We start from the raw sequence: 21,407 nt of genomic DNA on the forward strand, positions 1-21,407 counted from the left end.
TTTAACTTTAGTTTCTTGGACAAATTTTTGAAGTTATATTGATTAACGAAAGGCTGATTCCCAACTCCAGCCATGACTTTGGTATATTGACAGCAGTTTTTAGGATCATTTTTCGAATGCATCTCTTTTAAAAGCTTTTTATTTTTGTAATATTAGTTTTTCTTTATTCAACATGCAGAAGCCATTCCTGAAGCCATTGTTTTTTGTTTTTTTTCCTTATCATCCACAGATATTTCTCCACTGTGCTACAACCTCTTTGCACTCTATGATGAGAGCAAAAATGTGTGGTACCCGCCAAACCACATCTTTGAGATTGATGAAAACAAATCTGTTAAATTGCATTATCGCATGAGGTAAGTGTGAGAGTCTCACTTAGAAAGTAAACTTCAGCAAATAAATTGATTTTATGCATTGTTTTAAACTAATCATTGAATTTTGTTTGTCTGTATAAATTTCTCTTATGTAGTATTGAAATAAGGAGGATGGAAGAATGAAAGAACACATTAAAAAGTATTAAAAATAATAACTGGATGCAGTTTTGTGTTTTTCCTAATTAAAGTTAACATTTTGTTTGTTGGTTACTAAAAAAAAATTGGTTAAATGCATTGTTTGGTCAAGCTCCCTATGTAAATAACTTTACTGCTTTATCTATTATACTTGTTAATGCTGCTCACTGACATTTTACCCATCATTCTGACAATATGATATCCCATTGTCGTGGGTCATTGAGAGTAGACTGATGGGCAAAAGTGGCAAATTTATTCACTTAGTTTAATTTACAACAAAAAGTGTACAGTAAGTAAAGGTGTCTGAATGATTTCTAAATTCACTGTATTAGAGAAGATGGATATATATCTCAATGGAAAAAAAGTCCTGCTTGCTATCTCTACTGATATGGAGTGATATGGTAATGTGTTAGGAACGAAAGGATGCCACATTGTTTGATGGAAATTAAAATTATCAACCTACAGAAGGCTGAATTCAAAGACACCCCAAAAATCAAAGTGAAAAATTGAAGTTGCAGGTTAGTCCATTTTGCCTAAATTTCATTGCAGCAACTCCAAATCGTACTCAGTATGGCCCCCATGTGCTTGTATGCATGCCTGACAATGTTTTTTGGGTAGGGTTTGGTTATGCTCCTAATGAGACAATGGATGATATCCTGGGGGGATCTCCTCCTGGATCTGGACTAGGGCATCACTGAGCTCATGGACTGTCTGGTGCAACCAGGTGACGTCGGATGGACCCAAACATAATGTGCCTGAGGTGTTCTATTGGATTTAGGTCAGGCGAGTGAGCGTGGGGGCCAGTCAGTGGTATCAATTCCTTCATCCTCCAGGAAATGACTGCATACTCTTGCCTCATGATGCCGGGCATTGTTGTGTACCAGGATACCAGCATAGGGTCTGACAATGGGTCTAAGGATTTCATCCCGATACCTAATGGCAGTCGGGGTGCCGTTGTCTAGCCTGTAGAGGTCTGTGCGTCCCTCCATGGATGTGCCTCCCCAAACCATCACTGACTCAGCACCAAACCGGTCATGCAGAACGATGTCACGGGCAGCATAACGTTCTCCACGGCTTCTTCAGACCCTTTCAATTCTGTCACTTATACTCAGGGTGAACCTGCTCTCATCTGTGAAAAGCACAAGGCGCCAGTGGTGGACCTGCCAATTCTGGTATGTGACAATGTGGGTTCGCTCCATGCTCCCATCTTCTGTCTGGGAGCCCTTGAACCTGTCACTGTCGGTAATGTTACCGATGAGCTTAGCAGTGAGGCAACAACATAGCAAGGGGATGGTGAAAAAGTGCAAAGTGCTTTTATTAAAACAAAAACAATGTTCAAATTAAATAAAGTGCAGTGTCCAGAGTTCCAATAAATCATAAAAACAATTGTGCAACATGGAGGTTAAAAACAATAGAAAAAAGTCTTCTTAAAAACGATGAGGTTAAAATAACACATTAAAACAGTCTTTTAAAAACAACACGAGCCTGGTGACTTTTACCTGTGGCTCCCCTGTTTCCCCCGTCTGGGCTTCTCAACAGGGGAGTCTCCCTACTTGCAGCTGACCTTCACCCTGCCAACTTCAGTTGTTCAGTTCACCTCTCTGATCCCTGGCTCTGGTAGGTTCCTCCTGACAGCAACTTGGGATCCACAGCAACCAGTGCGCCCACACTGAGGAATACCTGTCCCAAGTCCTGACTCCCGCTGCCTTCTGCGGCCTTTTGCGCAGAGTCATCCGCCTTCCAGTCAATCCCGCTCCAAGCTCACTCAGTGGGAGTGACCACTACTACTAATGCCAATCGAGGTGCCGGGCAGTGAGCACAGGGCCCACCAGAGAATGTCATGCCCTCTGGCCATCCTCATGAAGTCTTTCTGATTGTTTGGTCAGAGACATTCACACCAGTGGTCTGCTGGATATCATTTTGTAGGGTTCTGGGTGTGCTCATCCTGTTCCTCCTTGCCCAGAGGAGCAGATAGTGGTCCTGCTGATGGGTTAAGGACCTTCTACGGCCCTGTCCAACTCTTCTAGAGTAACTGTGTGTCTTCCGGAATCTGCTCCATGCCCTTGAGACTGTGCTGGGATACGCAGCAAACCTTCTGGAGATGGCATGTATTGATGTGCCATCCTGGAGAAGTTGGACTACCTGTGCAACCTCTGTAAGGTCCAGGTATGGCCTCATGCTACCAGTAGTGACACTGACCGTAGCCAACTGCAAAACTAGTGAAGAAACAGTCAGAAAAGATGAGGAAGGAAAAATGGCAGTGGCCTCCACCTGTTCAACCATTCCTATTTTGGGGGTTGTCTCACTGTTGTCCCTCTAGTACACCTGTTGTTAATTTAATTAACACCAAAGCAGCTGAAACTGATTAACAACCCCTTCTGCTACTTAACTGACCAGATCATTATCCCAGAAGTTTCATTGACTTGATGCAGTACTCTCATTAAAAAGTGTTCCTTTAATTTTTTGAGCTGTGTGCTTGTGTGTGTATGAATATGTATGTGTGTATATATTTATGAGTTTGATCCCGGACCCATGAAACTTTGATTACCAGTCAACAGTTCATACCGTTGCGCCACCGAAGCTGTTGTAGCAACTGCGCATCAATGTCACACCCTAACACGGGTTGTTATTCTGCAGTTATATTTTTGAATGGAAGCGCATTTGTTCTATTATATTTGTACCTTTTGTGAAAATGTTTCTTTGATATTTGGAATTCAGGCTTCACACATTATACACTTCATGTCTTTATTTTGTCAGTTATTACTAAAACATGAAAAACGTTTCTGTTTTAACGATGCGTTTACATAGATCGTTGTAGACACGGAACACACATGAAATGCAAGTGTTCCAAATAACGATATAGTATTTATAAAAGGTGTCATTTTGCTTGACTTCTCACTTTATACAACTCTAAGCAACTGACATACAGGTAAACAGACTTGAGCTGAGCAAACTGTGTGGGGTGGGGGATGTGATAGCAGGCTATTTGCTGCTTATCAATAATTTTAAAGGACAAAAGATGCTGACGGAAAGGTGCCGAAGCATTTTAAGGTGGGACGGATCTAAGAGTTTTTTCGTAGTCTCTGGTAATTCTAGTGTTAAGGTCAAAGCACCTGAATTCTCTATAGCAGTGAAAGGTGCTTAACTCTATTTCTTTGCTGAGGTTGTGTTAACAGAAGTGTGCAGGAGAGTCTGCAGCGCACAGAAAACTGGTTACCTTTTCTGTTTGATTATTTTTATATCCTGGGTACACACAAGTTCAGCACCTTGAGTGATAACTGACAAACCTATGTACCAATTATTGTTTGTGCTGGTAAGATTTTGAGCACCTTCCCTTTCTAACTGGTGAGACGGTTGACCCAACTGGGTGACTGTGACTCTAGAGAGTGCTGTAATGTCATCCTATCATAATATTACACTGATAGACTGCAGTTTATCATCTGAAATTGCTGTACACATTTGGAGATTTGATGAATCTCAAATAAAAGAACAGCAGAGTGCTGAATGCAAACCTATGCAGCATTAACATAAATATACTCTCATAAAAACACCTAAATATTAATTAAAAAGAAGAAAACTAATGGTTGTATATATCAAGAAAGATGGAAAGAAGTGTTATTTTATCTGACACAGATTCCATCTGCTGTTAGCCTGCTGGTTCTCCAGCCTCTCTCAGAAAAATGCAGGTGATTTTGATTGTGTTTGACAATCTCCACTCTGTGATGATCAAACATAAAAGTCGGGATAAGTGGACAGTAAAGAAAGGTGTCGCAGGGCATCAAGCTGAAAAGGAGAATGGCCAAAAGTTGGTAACAGCCTATAACTTGATCATCATGCTAGAGAGATAAGACATTCCACATGCCTACCCAGATGTGCTTCCTGAAATTGTGACCCAAGTGCTACCATGCAGCAGGTGACGCCTCAGCACCACACCAGTTCCAATCCCTAACAGGCCTGACCCCATTGGCTCTCCGGCAGTTATGACTCTTCCAGGGATGAGGCCCCCGAGGGCCTTTCCCATCCCCTTCATAATGCTAGTAGCCTTCCTATGGGTGGCTATAGCAGAACTACCCCCACATGGAGCAGAAAGGAGTCCTGTCTGTCGTCTCAGAGCTGTATGAAGTTTTTCTTTTTCTTTTAGGTGGCTGGAGTGCTAGTACTGCCACCAATGCCGATGATTTTCCTGTAAGTTGGAGGGCTGTTTGCCGGGCCGAATGCAGTTAAATGTCATACCTTGGCTATCTGGTTGTGAGACATAGACCCTATCCAGTGACCTGACACAAAGACTAAGACTTGGCACTGTGTCTCTTTGGAGAATCCTTGGGTACTGCTGGTTTGAGTCCTGAGTGAGGCACATTACCTGCATTGTGATGGAATGTCATTAACAGCACTATGACCATGTGGTGGGATTCCCCCGAGGGTGATCTGGCTCACAGGATCCTCACTGTTAAGGACCCAGGCAGCTGGACCAGGCCAAGGGGATGTCCACGTAACAATTTTCTGCGGTAGATGGATGGTAATTTCTGGAGGGTGGGACTGGACCGTGTGTCTGCCTGGAGGATTGCCAGCCAGGATCCCGAGCTGTTTCATTGTGTGGTGTGTGCAGCAACACATTGTACCAGTACATGCTTCCCAACCTGATCTGACTATAACTTGTAATTTCCACAATTTTTAAGATAAATGAACATCCTTAGCAGCAGCTATATCAAGAGGTATAGTATGCTACGATATTGAGCATTGTGCTTTGGTTTAAAAGAGTACTACACCCAGAAATGATGATATCAGCGCATCTGGTGTTCACTCTTCATTGTTTGCAGTGATGTCTGAGCAGAGATAACAAAATTCCTGCTATAATTGGAATGAATGGGGAATCCAGCTTGAACAGCAACGGATTGCATTTAAATGTCCAATAAAATATCTCACAGAAAAAGTTTTGATCCCATGTATTCACCGAAATGACAGAATTCCTGCTACAGTGAACTTAAATGGGGAGCCATCTTGGAAAAACTAAAAGCTACATCAAAATGTCCATGAAAATAAATCTCAAATTACTTGTACCATATAATCTAAATGTCAGCTAGTTACATGCTCACAATGTCACTAACCTGTATCTTTTGACACATTTTTAAATGTGCCTTTTTCTAAAATAAAAAAGCTTATGTTTAATAGTAAAGCACATGCAAATAAGGTTAAGCTTTTTTGAATTTAAGTTGAATAAACCAGTGAAATTGCATCAGTAAACTGAAGGCCTGCTTTTTGAAACACCTCCGCTATGGGCAAATATGAGGCATACTTTCCAGTTTATGAATTTCTTTAACTTCTCTTATTATTTTCTGAAACCACTTTTCCTGGTGAAGGTCGCGATGGCGGTAAGCCAAGCACTTAGTCTAGACTTCTCCATCCTCCGCTACAAATTCCAGCTCTTCCTGGGCTATTTGATTTGATGCTCAATGCATGCTTTACAATGTTGATATGTGAAGTGCCATGTAACCAATGAGTAAACTATGATAGTGCATGAATCCTGACCATTGAATAAAGGGGAAGAAGGAAAAAAATAAACAACTCAATCCTATTTGTATGTACTTCACTGGTGTTTGCGAAGGATTTTCTGGAAAAGATTTAAAATGTTTCAAAGAAGTTACATTTCTGAGTTATTCAGAATATGACTGGACACCTACATATATATTCTGCAATGTAAGTCATTTTGAAATTATTTTCATGAACATTTTGATCTTCTTTGCTATTTAAGGTGGGTCCCCATTCTACCACATTTTCTTAGAAATGTTGCTATCTTGGTTGTCCATAAAAACATTTGTTTAAGTTTTCTCAGCCATCACTGTAAGCATTAACAGATTACATAGATTATAAGAGTTAACAGATACAAAAATGATCATTTTTTGGTGGAATATTACAGAGACCAATTGGTTCTCTTTAATATTGGCAAGTATGTCATTTTAGACTGTGTAGGCCTGTAGCTTAAAGTTTGCCCCACCATTAGTTTTTTTTTTTAATTTTGGCATTTGAAGCATGATTGTATCTTGTGATTGCAGTGGCATTAATAAGTTCAGAAAAGTAAAGGGAGGCTGTTTACTTTCTGACCTGGGCCCAATTTGTTGGTGATTATCAGGAGCAGTTAGTTTAATCTAAATAATGATTTATAACATTAAATTGGTACCTCAGAGCTATTAAGGTACATAAAGTGAGGGCAAACAAGTCATAGTGATGCGTGAAGATGCTAATATTTTTACCAGTGACCATGCAGCCTCATGACCCATATATAGTAGTGTGTGTGAGTGAGAGAGTAACAATATTTGGACAAGGTGGTGGTTGGTCACAAGGTAGGTGTTGCACCAAAAAGAATTAAAATACATTTGCCACAGTTAAGCTTATCCAAAAATATCACTCTAATGGGATTAATGGAATTTGCCACAATTGTGGAAATATATCAGATTTCCAGTGCAGCAAAATGAAATTGTAAAAATGTAACATTTCTGTGACTTTGTCCCCCTTCGTTGTCCCAGTTCACCTATTATTCTAATCTCAAGAAGCTGATGATGGCTTGTTGTGTTATAACCTCATCTTGTTAACCCTTTTTAAAGTGCACTTTCTTGGTCATTTAGTTCCAAGTTGTGCAGTCTAGGAAGAGGCTTATTCTTTATGCAAGGTGAGAAGCAATAATATGATGCAGTGATGTTATTTTAACTATATTCATAAAATATGTATTCTAGGTGAAAGGTTGAATTTGAGACTAAAGTACAGAATGTCAGCTTTTTATTTCTCAACTTCATTTTACATTTAAATGATTTTTGGATAAAAGGACATTTGTTGTGTTTAGTTCCCCAGGCTCAAGTGTTCATGTTCCCTAAATTATCCACACGATTTTGATTTTGTAGAGTTCCTATTTCCGGTAGTCACCAGTGTTTGCATTTGTAGTTTTGTTGCAACATCAAAGTTACAAAACAAGACAAAATCTATAGAACTGACTATGACGGCAAAGAACAGCAAGCAATTTTGAAACTGATATTAGAGCAAATACTCATCAGAACCATTGAACGACTCGGCATTCCAAAATCAACAGCGTGGAGTATTGTGAAAAAATAATGAAACCACTTGAGGTTAAAGTAATTTGCAACAAGCAGGATGCCCCAGGAAGATCTTGGCAGCTGGTTACTGGGGTATTGTTAAGACTGAGAAGAGAAACCTAAAATTAATATCCAAAGAAATAAAAGAAAGTTTTCATCGTGCAGTAGCAAAAGTACCACTATCTACCATTTGCAAAAGAATGAAAGGGAATAAATACAGAGACTGTGCTACAAGATGCAAACCTTTTATCAGCACCAAGAACTGAAAGGCCAAAATGGGACTCACAAAGTAGTACAAATATAAAGCAGAACTGTTCTGGAGCAAATGTTTTATGGACAAAGGAGGTAAAGTTGAACACTTAACATAGTGAAGGTGGGAAGGGAGAAGTATGGAGAAAGAGAGCAACTGCAGATTATCCTAAGTACATAGGTTCATCGTAGACAAGCCAGTGTCATGGCCTGGGCATACATCGTAACTTCTGGAACTGGCTTACTGGTCTGTCTTGGTGATAGTAGCAGCAGGATGAATTCTGAAGTATACAGAAACATCTGGCCTCCTCCAAGCTCATAATACAACAAGACAATGACCTGAAACACACTGCCCACCTAACTAAGAAGTTCATCAGACCGAAAAAGTGAAAACTTACAGACTGGCCAAGCCAGTTTCACCTATTGAAAAGGAAAAATAGACCCCAAACAAGCACCGAATGAAAAAGGTTGCCATAAGGGCTTGGCAGAGTGTGCCAAGTGAAGTTATCAAAGGCCTGGCAATATCAGTGGGTCACAGACTTGTGGCAGTTATAACATATCAGGGATATGCAACCACATACTAACTTTAACCTACTTTATTTCACTTCGGATGAATTGGTCCTGATACCTCTGCTCATCCGGAACTGGGGGACAGAGTACAACAAATGTAATTTTTTTACCCCAATATTGTGTTTTTTATGTAAAACATTGCCCAGATGTAAAAGCAGACATTTTATATTTAGTCTTGGTTTTAATCTTTTCACCTAGACTTCTCATTTTATTATTATGCTACAAAAATTACTCATTTTTACCTCGTTTTCCCATTATTTTTGCCTTTCAATGTATATGAAGTATCCTGCTGGTTGTCATGTGATCATTACCATGTGCTTATATTTTTTGTGGATTTTTGCACAAATAAAAGTGCAGTTCATGTCTCTTTTGTATCTGTTTTAATCCAACACTTGTTTCTAAATTTAAAAGTCTCAAACCTTTTACTGTTCAGTTATGATTCTGAGCATCAAAAGCCAATGGTAAATGGTGATTAAGGAAATGGATGCCGTAATTAAACAGCTAAAAGAGAAGTTTTTAGTTAATTAGCAAACCTTTATTTAATATTATTTTTAAGTACTAACCATCTGTTCAACCTGACAGATTTTACTTCACAAACTGGCACGGGACAAATGAAAATGAGCCCCCCGTGTGGCGACACTCACTGAACAAACAGAGAAATGGTTATGGTCCCAAGAAGATGCCTGAAGGCACACCGCTCCTTGATGCCTCGTCTCTGGAATATCTGTTCGCGCAGGTTTGCAGTACTACTCATGCTTATTAATTTGGACACATTGGGATTTGTATCTCTACTCATTTTATTTGAACAGAAAGATGTTCTTAACCGGTACATTAGTGTAATGTAATCTGAAAGTCACCAACGTAATTGACTAGAAACGCAAAGAAAAACAAAACAATAATTAACTGTTGAACCCTGTTTAAAAGGGCCCCTGCTAATTCTAATTTGGAAGAATCAGCTCAGACCAAAGGAAATAATATAATGATTTTCTGCATACTAAAGGAATACTTTTTATACATGCCATGATGTAAGTGCTCATGGAATACAGTTTTTCTTTGAGCAGCTTATTTGATGTCTCTGAAGCATACAGATTTTTCTAGCATTAGAACATAAAAACAATTGACAAACTAGAGGAGTCCTTTCAGACCATCAAGCTCATTTGTTTAGACTTCAAAATGACTTTGATAAGCTTCAGATCTGGGCAAAAGCTTGTAAAATACAGTTTAATGTAGAAAAGAGCAAAGTGCTACACGTGGGTAACAGGAATGTCTGTTATAAATACAAGATGGGAGACACTGCCTTACAGAATGGAACCTCTGAAAAGGATTAGAGGTTTACTACTGTATATGTTTGCACATTTTTATCATGCAAGTCATGTGTGGAAAGAGTTAAAAAGACAAATAAAATGTTAGCTTATATTGTAAAAACTAGAATATAAATTGAGGGGCATTATGCTTAGACTGTAATGTCCTAATGGGACCACATCTAGAGTACTGTTTGCAGTACAAGAAAGAAAGGCAAAGCAGTGCTTGATGCTGTCCAGAGGAGAGCAATCAGGTACATCCCAAGACTTAAGGACATGCCCTACTGTGACAGGCTCCGCGAATTAAACCTGTTTAGTCTCAAGCAGAGAAGATTGCATGGTGACATAATCTAGGTTTTCAAAACTCTCAAAGGCATTGATAGAATAGATCCAGCAGAATTCATTCAGCCTAACCCTGACTCGTACTCAAGGACATCAGTGGAAATTAAAGAGAAGCGCATTTAAGAACAGAGCCAGGAAGGACTTCTTTATGCAAATTGTTTTAGAAATGTAGAACAAGCTATGGAGTCATGGAGGTGAAACAAAACCTTCACAACCTTTAAGTTGAATCTAGATAAGATATTAAGACAGCTTAGCTATTACCAAAAATGGGTAACCTTGATAGACTGAATGTTCTCCTTGTGTCTGTCAGATTTGTTATGTTCTGTGTTCTAAAGGTTTTGCCCAGTGACAAATTTACTTAGACTTTAGCAGTAAACTGATGTGGGAAAAACATTCAAACTTCCCACAGTAAGGATTAAGCCAAGGTCTAAGAAATCTCAGGTTGAATTTTCCTCTAAAATAGACATACAATGAACAAAATTGTGGTAATACTACAATAAAATGAGTAAATTTGAATTTTGAGATTAGACATGGGTGATCTAAAAGCAATGTAAGCTACTTTTTATGTACGTTTTCTGTGCAAAACATTCTTTCGGGTATTCTTATAATTAGCTAAAATGCAAGCTAGCTGTTCTTGAGATCCTTTATGTTTTAAGTAGCAAATTGGACTTCCTCAATAGCTCCTATATATGTATGTATATATATATATGTGTGTATATATGTATGTATATATATGTATGTATATATATGTATATATGTATGTATATATATGTGTGTATATATATATATATATATATATATATATATATATATATATATATATATATATATATATATATATATATATATATATATATATATATATATATATATATATATATATATATATATATATATATATATATATATATATATATATATATATATATATATATATATATATATATATATATATATATATATATATAATGTATATATATATATATATATATATATATATATATATATATATATATATATATATATATATATATATATATATATATATATATATATATATATATATGTATATGTATATATATATATGTGTATATGATGTATGTATGTATGTATGTATATGTGTATATAAAATCAGAAAACTATGTTTTTGACACAGAAACCTTTGATTAAGTTGTCTTTTTCTTATTACTAGGGACAGCATGATTTTGTTAAAGGCTCAGCTCCGGTACGAAATCCACAAACCAACCAAGAAGTCCATGAGATTGAAAATGAATGCCTTGGAATGGCTGTTTTGGCAATATCACATTTCACTAATGAAAATAAATCTCAAGGGTCCTCAGGAGATATAAGGTAAAAAAATACTATTGTAGTATATCGTGTATTATTTATGTCATGAGCAATCTATACAACACACCAGGTTAAACTTTCAGTTTGCTAGTGCATTCTTGACTTTTAGGAGTTTAAAAATACCTTTAAAGGTTACATAGTTTGTTTAATACAGCCGTATGACTGAAAATATTAATAACAAATAACAGAGTATTTAATTATTTGTGCTTTACAGTTATAAGCGGCACATTCCAGAATCCCTGAATAAGAAGATCAAGCAAAGAAACCTTCTGACACGCATTCGAATCAACAATGTCTTCAAAAGTTTCTTGAAGGAATTCAGCAACAAGACTTTTTCTGATAGTAGTGTTACCCTCCATGATCTAAAAGTCAAGTACCTTTCTACCCTGGAGACTCTAACAACCAATTTTGGGTCAGAAGTCTACATTGTTTCCCACTTACAAATATCTTCAGAGAATGAAAGAGATACTCCAAACAGATTTGATGGGGAAAACCCACAACAGTATGAAGTGCAAGTGTCTGGGAATACTGGGATACAGTGGAGGATTAAACCAAATGTATGTTTGTTTTGTACGGTTTGTTTCTTTTTGTTTATTTAGTTTATTTTTATTTTTGAATTCCTCAAACAATTCCTTTCATTTTTTCAAACCCACTAATAATATTAGAATGTTATAAAGGGATTTAGTTTATCTTGACTGCATCAATGGCAATGTCAGTAGCAAGTATGAACCAAACCCTCATTTACTCTTAACGGGCCAATTCATAAGTGGTCTCCCAACCTCTCCACAGCTGGCTGGTGTGGGAGGAAAATAGAGTAAACTAATATCAACACAGAGAAATGGTGTCCAATCTCAGCAGCATAAAAGTCCATAATAATTGATGAAAGCTTTAAAGCTATTTTATTATAGTCCAATATTCACACACCCATAGACCTAGGGGCTTATAATAGATTTAACAGTGTAAATGTATAAGGAAAACAGTCTGAAGGATGTATGGTATGTGTTGAAGGGATAGCTGCAGAATAATTTTAGAAGCTGTTCTCTGTTCAGACACATTGCCTTTCTTTCTTGTTCTTTTTTAAAGGTTTTACATTTGTGGTTACAGCATTGGATATTTCTATCACTATTTTAAATATCTTAAATAATTTTATTTATAAATAGCTTGTGTTTCTTAACGTGAAAATGAACTGTTCTCAATTTTAACCACTCAACTTTCTCTATAACAAATTCTTTGATTATAACTTAAAATTAACTAGTTTGCTCACAAACATATACAGTATTTGTAATTGATCCTGCTCTCTTTTGTGGAGTACTAAACCAGTAAGCAGCAATAATAATTCATTTTATTTGTATAGCGCCTTTCCCATTCTCAAGGCAGTAGTGAAAACAGTAGCTTAAAACTACGTGTATTTATTTTTTCAGAGTCTTGAAATGCAGTTTTACATGGTTTCCTGCCCTCTTCCTAGCACATACTAGGTGTGGTATGCTTGTGATAAGAATTTCATTGTTTGACTGCAAAGATGCTTTTTTATTTGATTCAAAAGTTAAATTTGTGCATACTAAAATGGCAACAACAAAAATCTGCAGACTTTAAAGGACCATGCAATGATTCAGTAGAGGAGATCTTCCAGTCTTGTGGTTTCTATACTCCAGTGCTCCAGCCACTAAGCTATGTTCTCTGCATCTAGTCATAAACAATTACCCATCATTATTTCATTAAAATTAGCTATTTTTATGCTATGCATCTAGTAAATTAACCATAATGGGGTTTCCATTGTTCTGCAATAATTTATTTTTATATAGTACTCCTATTGTTTCCTGGAACCATCAACCATTGTTGAAATTAACAAGTAAACCCAGTGTTCTAAGATAGGAGCTGTATGTGACGGTCAGTTTTGTTGTTCTAGCTCATTCCTGATTTTTCCTAATCACCATTTATCATTACTTTGCTAGCCAGTCCAATTGGTGGTTTGCGTGTAATTTTTTTAGGAATTTTTAATGACATTTAATATCCAGAGGTGCTTTATGGCAGCCTTGCTAGACAAGAAAAGAGGCTTTTTCAAAATAGGAGTGGCAGGACAGGCAGGTGAATGTGACAAGTACAAAGGAGAATAGTAGTTCAGCATTTACACAAGAAGTGGGTACAGATATAAAGCCAAGAAAGAGTGCTTGTTGATATGATTTGTTATGTTATAACATATTGAGACAACTTGGCTGTTAGCTAAACAAACTGGCTTGATATACTGAATGGTCTCACGTTTGTCAAATTTCTTATGTTTGATTAAATACATTTAAAGTCACTTCTGAATGAGCGTTTGTTTATATAGTGCTATGTAGAGTTTGGAAAAGTTAATTTAGCCGCTATTTTAGTGTGCATGTACCTGTGTTATAGTTCTGTATCGCAGATATTCAATATGTGCATAAAAGTTTTTCAAATAGGTTTTAAGGCATGTTAAAATGTTTTAGTCACAACAAACTTAACATAGACAGAGGAAAGACACCTTGTGGAGATGAAGCTAAACAGTTTTCACTTTACATTTAATGTGCTTACTGCAGTTTAAGTATCAAGGATATTTTATCCTGAAGTGACAGATCTTGAATTTGTTTGTAGTTATTATTTTGTATTTTGCACAATGCAATAGTGGCTCATTGTCATCCTTTGGAAGAAGGTAAAGTGAAGACACTGCTATGTAGTCAAAAGTGAAAGGTCTGTTAAGGCTTGGTCCCATCTAAGTCAATTTGGCAGACTTGTAGCAATGTTCAGGGAGATGTTGGATGACCATTTTGGTATATTTGTTTTTAATTGGGCTCTTTATCGCAAAAAGATTCATTTTCTAGTAGAACACCTTACTTTATAGTGCTCAATTTTCACATTGATGTTTGTGTATTTAAAAACTGCAATATCTTTAGTGTGATAGTTAAAAGATGCTATTAGAAAGTATTTAATTTGAGTCAGTTTAACTTAAGCCCTTTCTCACAAATCATTGCATATTTATGTTTGTAAAACAGGTTGTTGTCATTTCAAAGGAAAAATACAAATCAAAGAAAAACAAAGTGGACAAAAATAAGAAAGATGTTTCTAAGGAAGGCTGGCACCTCTTCTCTGATTTTAATGAAATCACACACATCGTCATTAAGGAATCTGCTGTCACTATTTACAAGCAGGATAACAAAAAAATGGTAATTTTTTCTGTTTATAAGATGACATTGAGTTGCAGAATGTTTTTGACTTCAGTTCTTGTCAGTTTTGATTTTTTAGGATCACTTGTTGCTGCTTAACAGCAGTAGAGTTTTTTGCCAATAACTGAGCTACAGCACAGGTATATGTGCATAGAATTCACACTATAACATGGCATAAGCACAAAAGCCGAAATGTGCTTACGCACAGAAAAATCCAGATTCAGGAATCTGTGCGTACTCCACCTTCCAAGTTCATCTGCTCCATAAATCCCGGTCAGCGTGAAAACTAACGCACGTGCACGCGCCTTCTGTCCCACCCCAATTCCTCCCAGAGTTACTCCTCTATGAATATGCAAATCAATATAAATAGCCCTTAAGCTCAGCATTCTGTAAAAAGACAATGGGAAAAGCACAGGGGAAAATATAAGAATTTCAGCGAATACCAAGGGGAGGAAAAACGTACTTTTTGTTGATTTAAACAGTGGTATAAACAACAAAAGGAAGCTGATCGACTTACATAGTGTGTTTGAGAAACTTGAAAGCTTAACTTCACAAATTCACACAGTGCCCAAAAAGAAGTTGTCACATATCAAAGTTGCTGTGAAAAGGCGAGTCGTAGCCCACCGTCTGAGTTTCATATGAAAGCTTATTAGGGTATAGAGAAAAAAAAGGCACACAGTAGGAAAAAGCACGAAATGTCAACTTCAATCTCGAAATTTCCACTTTAATTAAGTAGTTTATTTTGTCATTAAAGTAGAACATCATAAACTTCATCTTAAAATCGTTTAATTAACCAGTTTCTAAAATCACATCGTAATTAAAGTAGCACGTTAAATGCTTTGTTTTGTATTTGATCTTGTGCTCTATGTGTGTGTGAATCACTATGTGCTTCCGCTTTCTCTTTCTCCGACAGGACACAGAATCCAATACATTCGTGATAGTACATCTCTCTGAATAATTATTATACTGAGATGTATACGTGATATCTTTTTCTTGATGATAGGAGTTAAAGCACGTTATTAAAGAGGGGAACACAGTGTGTGATTGTGCATGACCTTCGATGAAATTATTGTAGCAGTACTGTCTCTTTCAAACGTACTAACCTCCAATTCCTGTGCTTAATTTTCTTTCTCCAAATACCCAATCGCCAGGCAATCAGCTCTGTAATAGACGTTAAGCCATCTGTAAGCTTACAACAACGATTCTTGAATACTCTTAAGGAACATCGAAATATCTTTGTAGTACATGTTTAATTATTCTATCCATCTATCCTTCCAGTGTCGCGTCACCCCTAGTAAGAATACAGCACAAGGTAGGATCAATCTGTGAACTAGCTAGCGCTGCGGAACTTTGTCCTCACATGTTTAATTATTAACAATACAGATTAGTTAAATGAAGTTAAGGTTTTATCTATATAATATAATCAACATATTTTGCTGCATTTCATCTTAAAAATATCGTCATATGTAAATACGCACTTTATAAAGTGGCGCAGGTTGTGCAATATTATAACTGTAGTGCAAGTTTGCAGTGAGGTGATTGTACTTATAAGTACAAACAGCTCTACAAGGAGCAACTGATTGAGTGCGTTTATAGTTCTTGGGATGAAACTGTTTCTGAACTGCGAGGTCCGTACAGGAAAGGCTTTGAAATGTTTTGCCGTGACTGAGGCAACGTATGCTTGATGCTGTATACCGATAATTCTCTTTCCGCTCAGCTGCTGCTGTGATTCACACTCAGATACAGTGATATAAATACTCTGAGTGGTGCAGTGAGAGTAATATGGAAAAAGATGATCCGCTATGGCAACTCCTAATGGGAGCAGCTGAAAGAAGAAGAAAAAGGTGCAGTGAGAGTAACAACGCTAAAGCAGTTATGGTATTTGGAATACTATGGCTATTCCCTGGACCATTATATTGTTACAAGTTAATTACAATCATATGCATTACACTAATAAACAATATGCAGTTTCGGTGTATTTATAAAGCCTCGGCAGGAATGTGGATCTAAGAAATAAAGAGTAACCACACAGGAACAGTAGCACTGCTTTGACGCTGGGTGCCGCTAGTCTGCAAAACCAAGCAGAGAATTTACATATGACAGGGTATGAGGTACTGTAGAAAAGTGCGTGGCTTTATGCCAAGTGTAGGTTTTATACATCGCAATTTGAATGTGGAAAAGTTCTTACGCAACATTTCTGTACGTACGCACCGTTCATACATGAGGCCCAAGGTCACTAGCAGTATAGAAAAAATATTTACCAAGAAGATGCAACTACACTCACAAAAGAGTGTTGTACCACATTAATATGACACACTACATAGATGGAAGCAAATTAAATAAGTGCTACCCCAGGCTCAAACATTTCCACTCTAACACACCGCCTTGCTGAAAATTTTAATGTCTTCATATAGTTTTGGGGACTTGCAAACAGAGTAGATGCATGTGTTCATGATAATACACAAAACATTGTGATTAGTTGCACACACCATCGAACCAGGTCTCAAAATCTTTTAATTCAAAACCAGCAAATCAGTTGAATGAAATTTTTAATTTAGCATTCTTCTTAACTATGCCAGGAGACTTCTTGAACATACCGTAAAGAAATGTGAAATTAGAGCAGCTCTTTTTGAGTAATGATTTAACAGTTAACAGGCTGTACACATGGTCCCAGCACAATTATATGCATACTAGTTTTATGTATGTCATATGGGAAAGTACTGTACATATAGTACCCAGACTCAAATTTAAATATTTACAAATACTGTACATATATTAAATATGAAATGCTGAATATCAGTCCATGGTTCAGATAACATCCTTAAGTGAAATTGTCCTATTCAATGTATTGAAATGAGTCTTCACCAGCTTTACATTTTAAGTTCTGAAATCCAATGATGTGTGTTATTTTTATCTTAGGAGTTGATGCTGTCTTCTCGCGATGAAGCATTGTCTTTTATTACACTTGTTGATGGTTACTTTAGACTTACGGTAGATGCCCACCATTACTTATGTACTGATGTTGCTCCACCTTCAGTTGTTCACAACCTTCAGACAGGATGCCATGGGCCAATTTGGTAAGTTAATGTTATTTAAATTTCAGTTTGGTTCAATATTGGTACATATAAACATTTACAAAAATAATGGCTTGCCAGTGTGAAATTAACTTTCCCTATTTTCTTCTACAGTATGGATAAAAGCACAAGCAACCCTTCCCTGTAGCGCGGCGTCGTATTTCTGTTTTCTAAAAACGATTAGTTTTAATTGCATGCTTTTTGAAAATGATGAGATTACGTCTTGGAATTAAAATTTGACACTTTTTATTCTGTTTTTAAATACAGTATGTTAGCCTGTAATAATATATATTATTTATTTGGCTGACTCCTTAAGGCAAATTACCACATTTATTGAGACAATTGATTACCTTTTTTTGTTTTTGCAATGGGACATAGGTAGGTGAAGTGTTTTTTAAGGTCTGGTTATTGTGTTTGCATAAATTCTGCTACACATGTTTATATGCAACCTTGCTAAATTTAGCAACTTCATTTCTAAGACATTTTATGTTATGCATAATGGGGCTACCATATAATATTAAAGGCCTTAGTCATAGCTTTTTTTTTTTTTCAAAATAGGCGACACCCCACATTCTAACTTTGTTTAGATATTGTGCATTATACAGCATAATATAAAAATGTGCTGTGTTGTCAGAAGGCATTTTACCCTTTTTTGGTTCGGTTTTAAGCATGGTGTTCATACATTGTTTTTAAACATATATTCTTTAGGCTCTTTGGAAATATTTAACATGTTTCCTTTGAATGGCTGTGAGGAAATACAGGTACTTTAGATGGGTTTGTTCTTGAGATACAAGCAATCTGAACTTTAACTGTAAGACCCAGCTCTCTTTCTGTTTTTTTCAGTACTGAGTATGCCGTTCACAAGCTAAAAGCTGAAGGAAATGAAGAGGGCATGTATGTCTTACGGTGGAGCTGCACAGACTATAACAACATTCTAATGACAGTAGCTTGTGATGAGGTAAGTTAACTTACTACCATCCTTTTGAAACAGCGCCAGAAATGTTCTTTAAAGATTAATAAAACTTCACATGCCATTTTATGTTTAAAAATTTTTTAAATAGATATTTAGTTTTATTATAGTTGTTTTTGTGAATGAGTAGTGTTCTGAACTGTAAATGGAGAAGTTTATTTATTAATGTGAAGGTGGATGTACTTGCATTTAAAATTGAGAAATAAAACCAAAAGAAGAAAAATTATATCAACATAAGAAAGATGACTGCTGCTCTGGATCTGCTTCTTTTAAGCTTCAAACTACTGTACATTCTGCTATTGCTTTAGCTAACATTTTGAGAAGATTTAGAACCTTGCTACTGATGTCTCAAATGATATTAATAAAATCATTTGCTTACCAAATGATGGCTCTGAGGGTTTGCACCGGCAATAGGAAGGTTGGCGGTTCAAATCCCATAAATGCTAGAAGTGACTCTACTTCATTGGGCCCTGATCAAGGCCCTTAAACTGCAATTGCTTCGTTCTGGGTATGATCTTAATTCGCATCCAGTCCTGCAACTTAACAATGAAAATTTGGTCGTTTGTAGCAGGATTGGCACTCCAGCCACTGTTTGTGTGTGTGTGTATATATATATATATATATATATATATATATATATATATATATATATATATATATATAAAACTCGCTGTTCCAGTGTGGTGCGGAGGTTGTCACCTGTTGCACTTGTGTCCCAATCCATGTGGTGGGTGCCACAATGCGCTATCAGCATATCTCAACCTTACAAAATAGTTCTTATTTAGCAAAACCAGTTTAGTCTAAAATTGAATGACTGGCTGCGCTCTGTTTTTCTTTTCTTATATGAGTTTATTGGGCCATTATTGACACTTGTAAAGTGTACAGTAAAATTCTTACTTGCATGTGGTAATCCTTTAAACTTTCATTCTACAAACTATGGGTTTTGCTAAAAATTACTAACTACACTATAAAGCCTTGTTTCATGAGGTTGATTTTTTTTAAGTGTTTCCCTAATGATTATAAAAAAAATTCTGCATTTACCGTCATTTTAAGTAGTTATAACTCACATTCAAAGATGTTCATTTTAATTTAATAACACCTTTAATATCAGCATCAAAACAGTGAGTGTTTATGCATTGTAAGACTAAATATGTTGTGTCATAAAAATCGATTACAAAAAAAACTTGTTTTCCAACAGATTGATGAGTCACCTTCCAACTTGAGGCCAAACAAGCAATATAAAAATTTTCAGATTGAAGTTACAAGCAAAGGATATACATTGTGTGGAACAACTGTGGTCCACCCAACACTGAAGGATCTTATGGAACACTTATCAGGCCAGATTCTGAAGACCGACAATGTCAGCTTCCAGCTTAAGAGGTGTTGCCCCCCCCAGCCACGAGGTAACACAAAGCAAAATGATCTATTGACCTGCTTATTTTAAGTTGGGCTGACAGAGAAGCTATGAATGTTGATTTGTTTATTTTGTAATATATTTACATATGTATTGTACAATATATGCATTAATTTTGTATGTGCATGTATGTGGGTATATAATGTAAAACCATAAAACAGGACTGTGGTGTCATGTCACTTCTTAATAAATGGTAGACTCTAACATAGTAACTGTTATTGAGTATACTGTAGTAGCTTCAGTTTTTGTTTAGGTGTGAAATTCGTAAAAGTGGTAAAATGTGCTGTCTTCAGTATTAAATATACAGTTCATTAAGATTAAATGCATCTTATGTGTTTTGTTTTATCATAAACTATCAATAAACTATTTTAAAAAGTGCAGCTATCCAGTAGGGTGTGAAACCTGCTATGTAGACGCATGTTTTTTTGGTTTTTTTTTTTGGGAAGTGTGGTCGGGGTCAGGGGTCAATGATAGTCATCTTCAAATTAGTGTAGTATGTTGGTGTCAAAAGAGCTCTGTGGTAGTATGCAGTAAGAAACTATAAGCTACAGAAAAAAATTTGTACTTAGGTTAAAGTGAGGCTGATCTTCCAGAAAGATGTGAAAGTGAATGCACCACAGCTTTGTCTACCACATTTCATCCAGTAAGTAATGCAACACAAGAACTATCATCTTTTGTCAGCATAGGTTATGTCAAAGTCAAAGTGAACTTTATTGTCATCTCAACCATATACACCATATACAAGTATACAGATAGACGAAATTGCGAAGCTCAGGGTCCACAGTGTAACAACATGATGTGCAAATAGTAAATTAAAAATAGAATAAAAATTTTAAAATTTATAATTAAAACACAAACAAACAAGACAAGACATTGTGCAAAGATAGGACAAACAAGTAGCAGCAATATTGATGTGTAAGATATGTAATTTAATAAGTAAATAAATAATAAATAATAGATATAGATAATACAGAAATTATCAGTGTATGATAATAGTTGTTTAAGACGTGTGTAAACAATGACAGGTCAGAATGTTTCATAAATCCTTAGAGGTCAGTATGTACAGTATTTAGTATCAATATCACTACCTCTCTGTTTTGTCACAATTCGGACAGGCAATAAAGTGTAGTACACACCTTTATCTGTCCCCCACCAAAACAATTAAAGCGTTAAAAGATGAAGTAAAGTATCTATTCTCCACAACCACTGAAGTCACAATCTTTATTCTGTGAGGCAGGGGTGCGGAAATCCAACGCCCGACTCGTCCGACACGGGTAAATTGACCGTCGGACAAGCGTGTTCTTCTGGTTTCAGTTGTCCGCGGACAAGTGCAGTTTTCTGGAGAAAAAAAGAATTTTATGTGTTGTGCAGGG

General features: G+C 36.3%; 1 protein-coding gene across 1 annotated transcript in view; it reads left to right on the plus strand.

Moving 5' to 3' along the window:
* Nucleotides 1–21,407, plus strand: part of jak1 (Janus kinase 1) — a 108,845-nt gene that overhangs the window by 53,499 nt on the left and 33,939 nt on the right. Inside the window, exons 3-10 of the mRNA XM_039735943.1 lie at nucleotides 230–353; nucleotides 8,990–9,143; nucleotides 11,243–11,400; nucleotides 11,612–11,954; nucleotides 14,406–14,576; nucleotides 17,496–17,653; nucleotides 18,494–18,608; nucleotides 19,819–20,023. Coding sequence (XP_039591877.1) covers nucleotides 230–353; nucleotides 8,990–9,143; nucleotides 11,243–11,400; nucleotides 11,612–11,954; nucleotides 14,406–14,576; nucleotides 17,496–17,653; nucleotides 18,494–18,608; nucleotides 19,819–20,023 — 1,428 coding nt within the window. The remainder of the gene's footprint in view (nucleotides 1–229; nucleotides 354–8,989; nucleotides 9,144–11,242; nucleotides 11,401–11,611; nucleotides 11,955–14,405; nucleotides 14,577–17,495; nucleotides 17,654–18,493; nucleotides 18,609–19,818; nucleotides 20,024–21,407) is intronic.

This window comes from Polypterus senegalus, chromosome 14 (genome assembly GCF_016835505.1).
Source record: "Polypterus senegalus isolate Bchr_013 chromosome 14, ASM1683550v1, whole genome shotgun sequence".
Lineage (NCBI taxonomy): Eukaryota > Metazoa > Chordata > Cladistia > Polypteriformes > Polypteridae > Polypterus > Polypterus senegalus.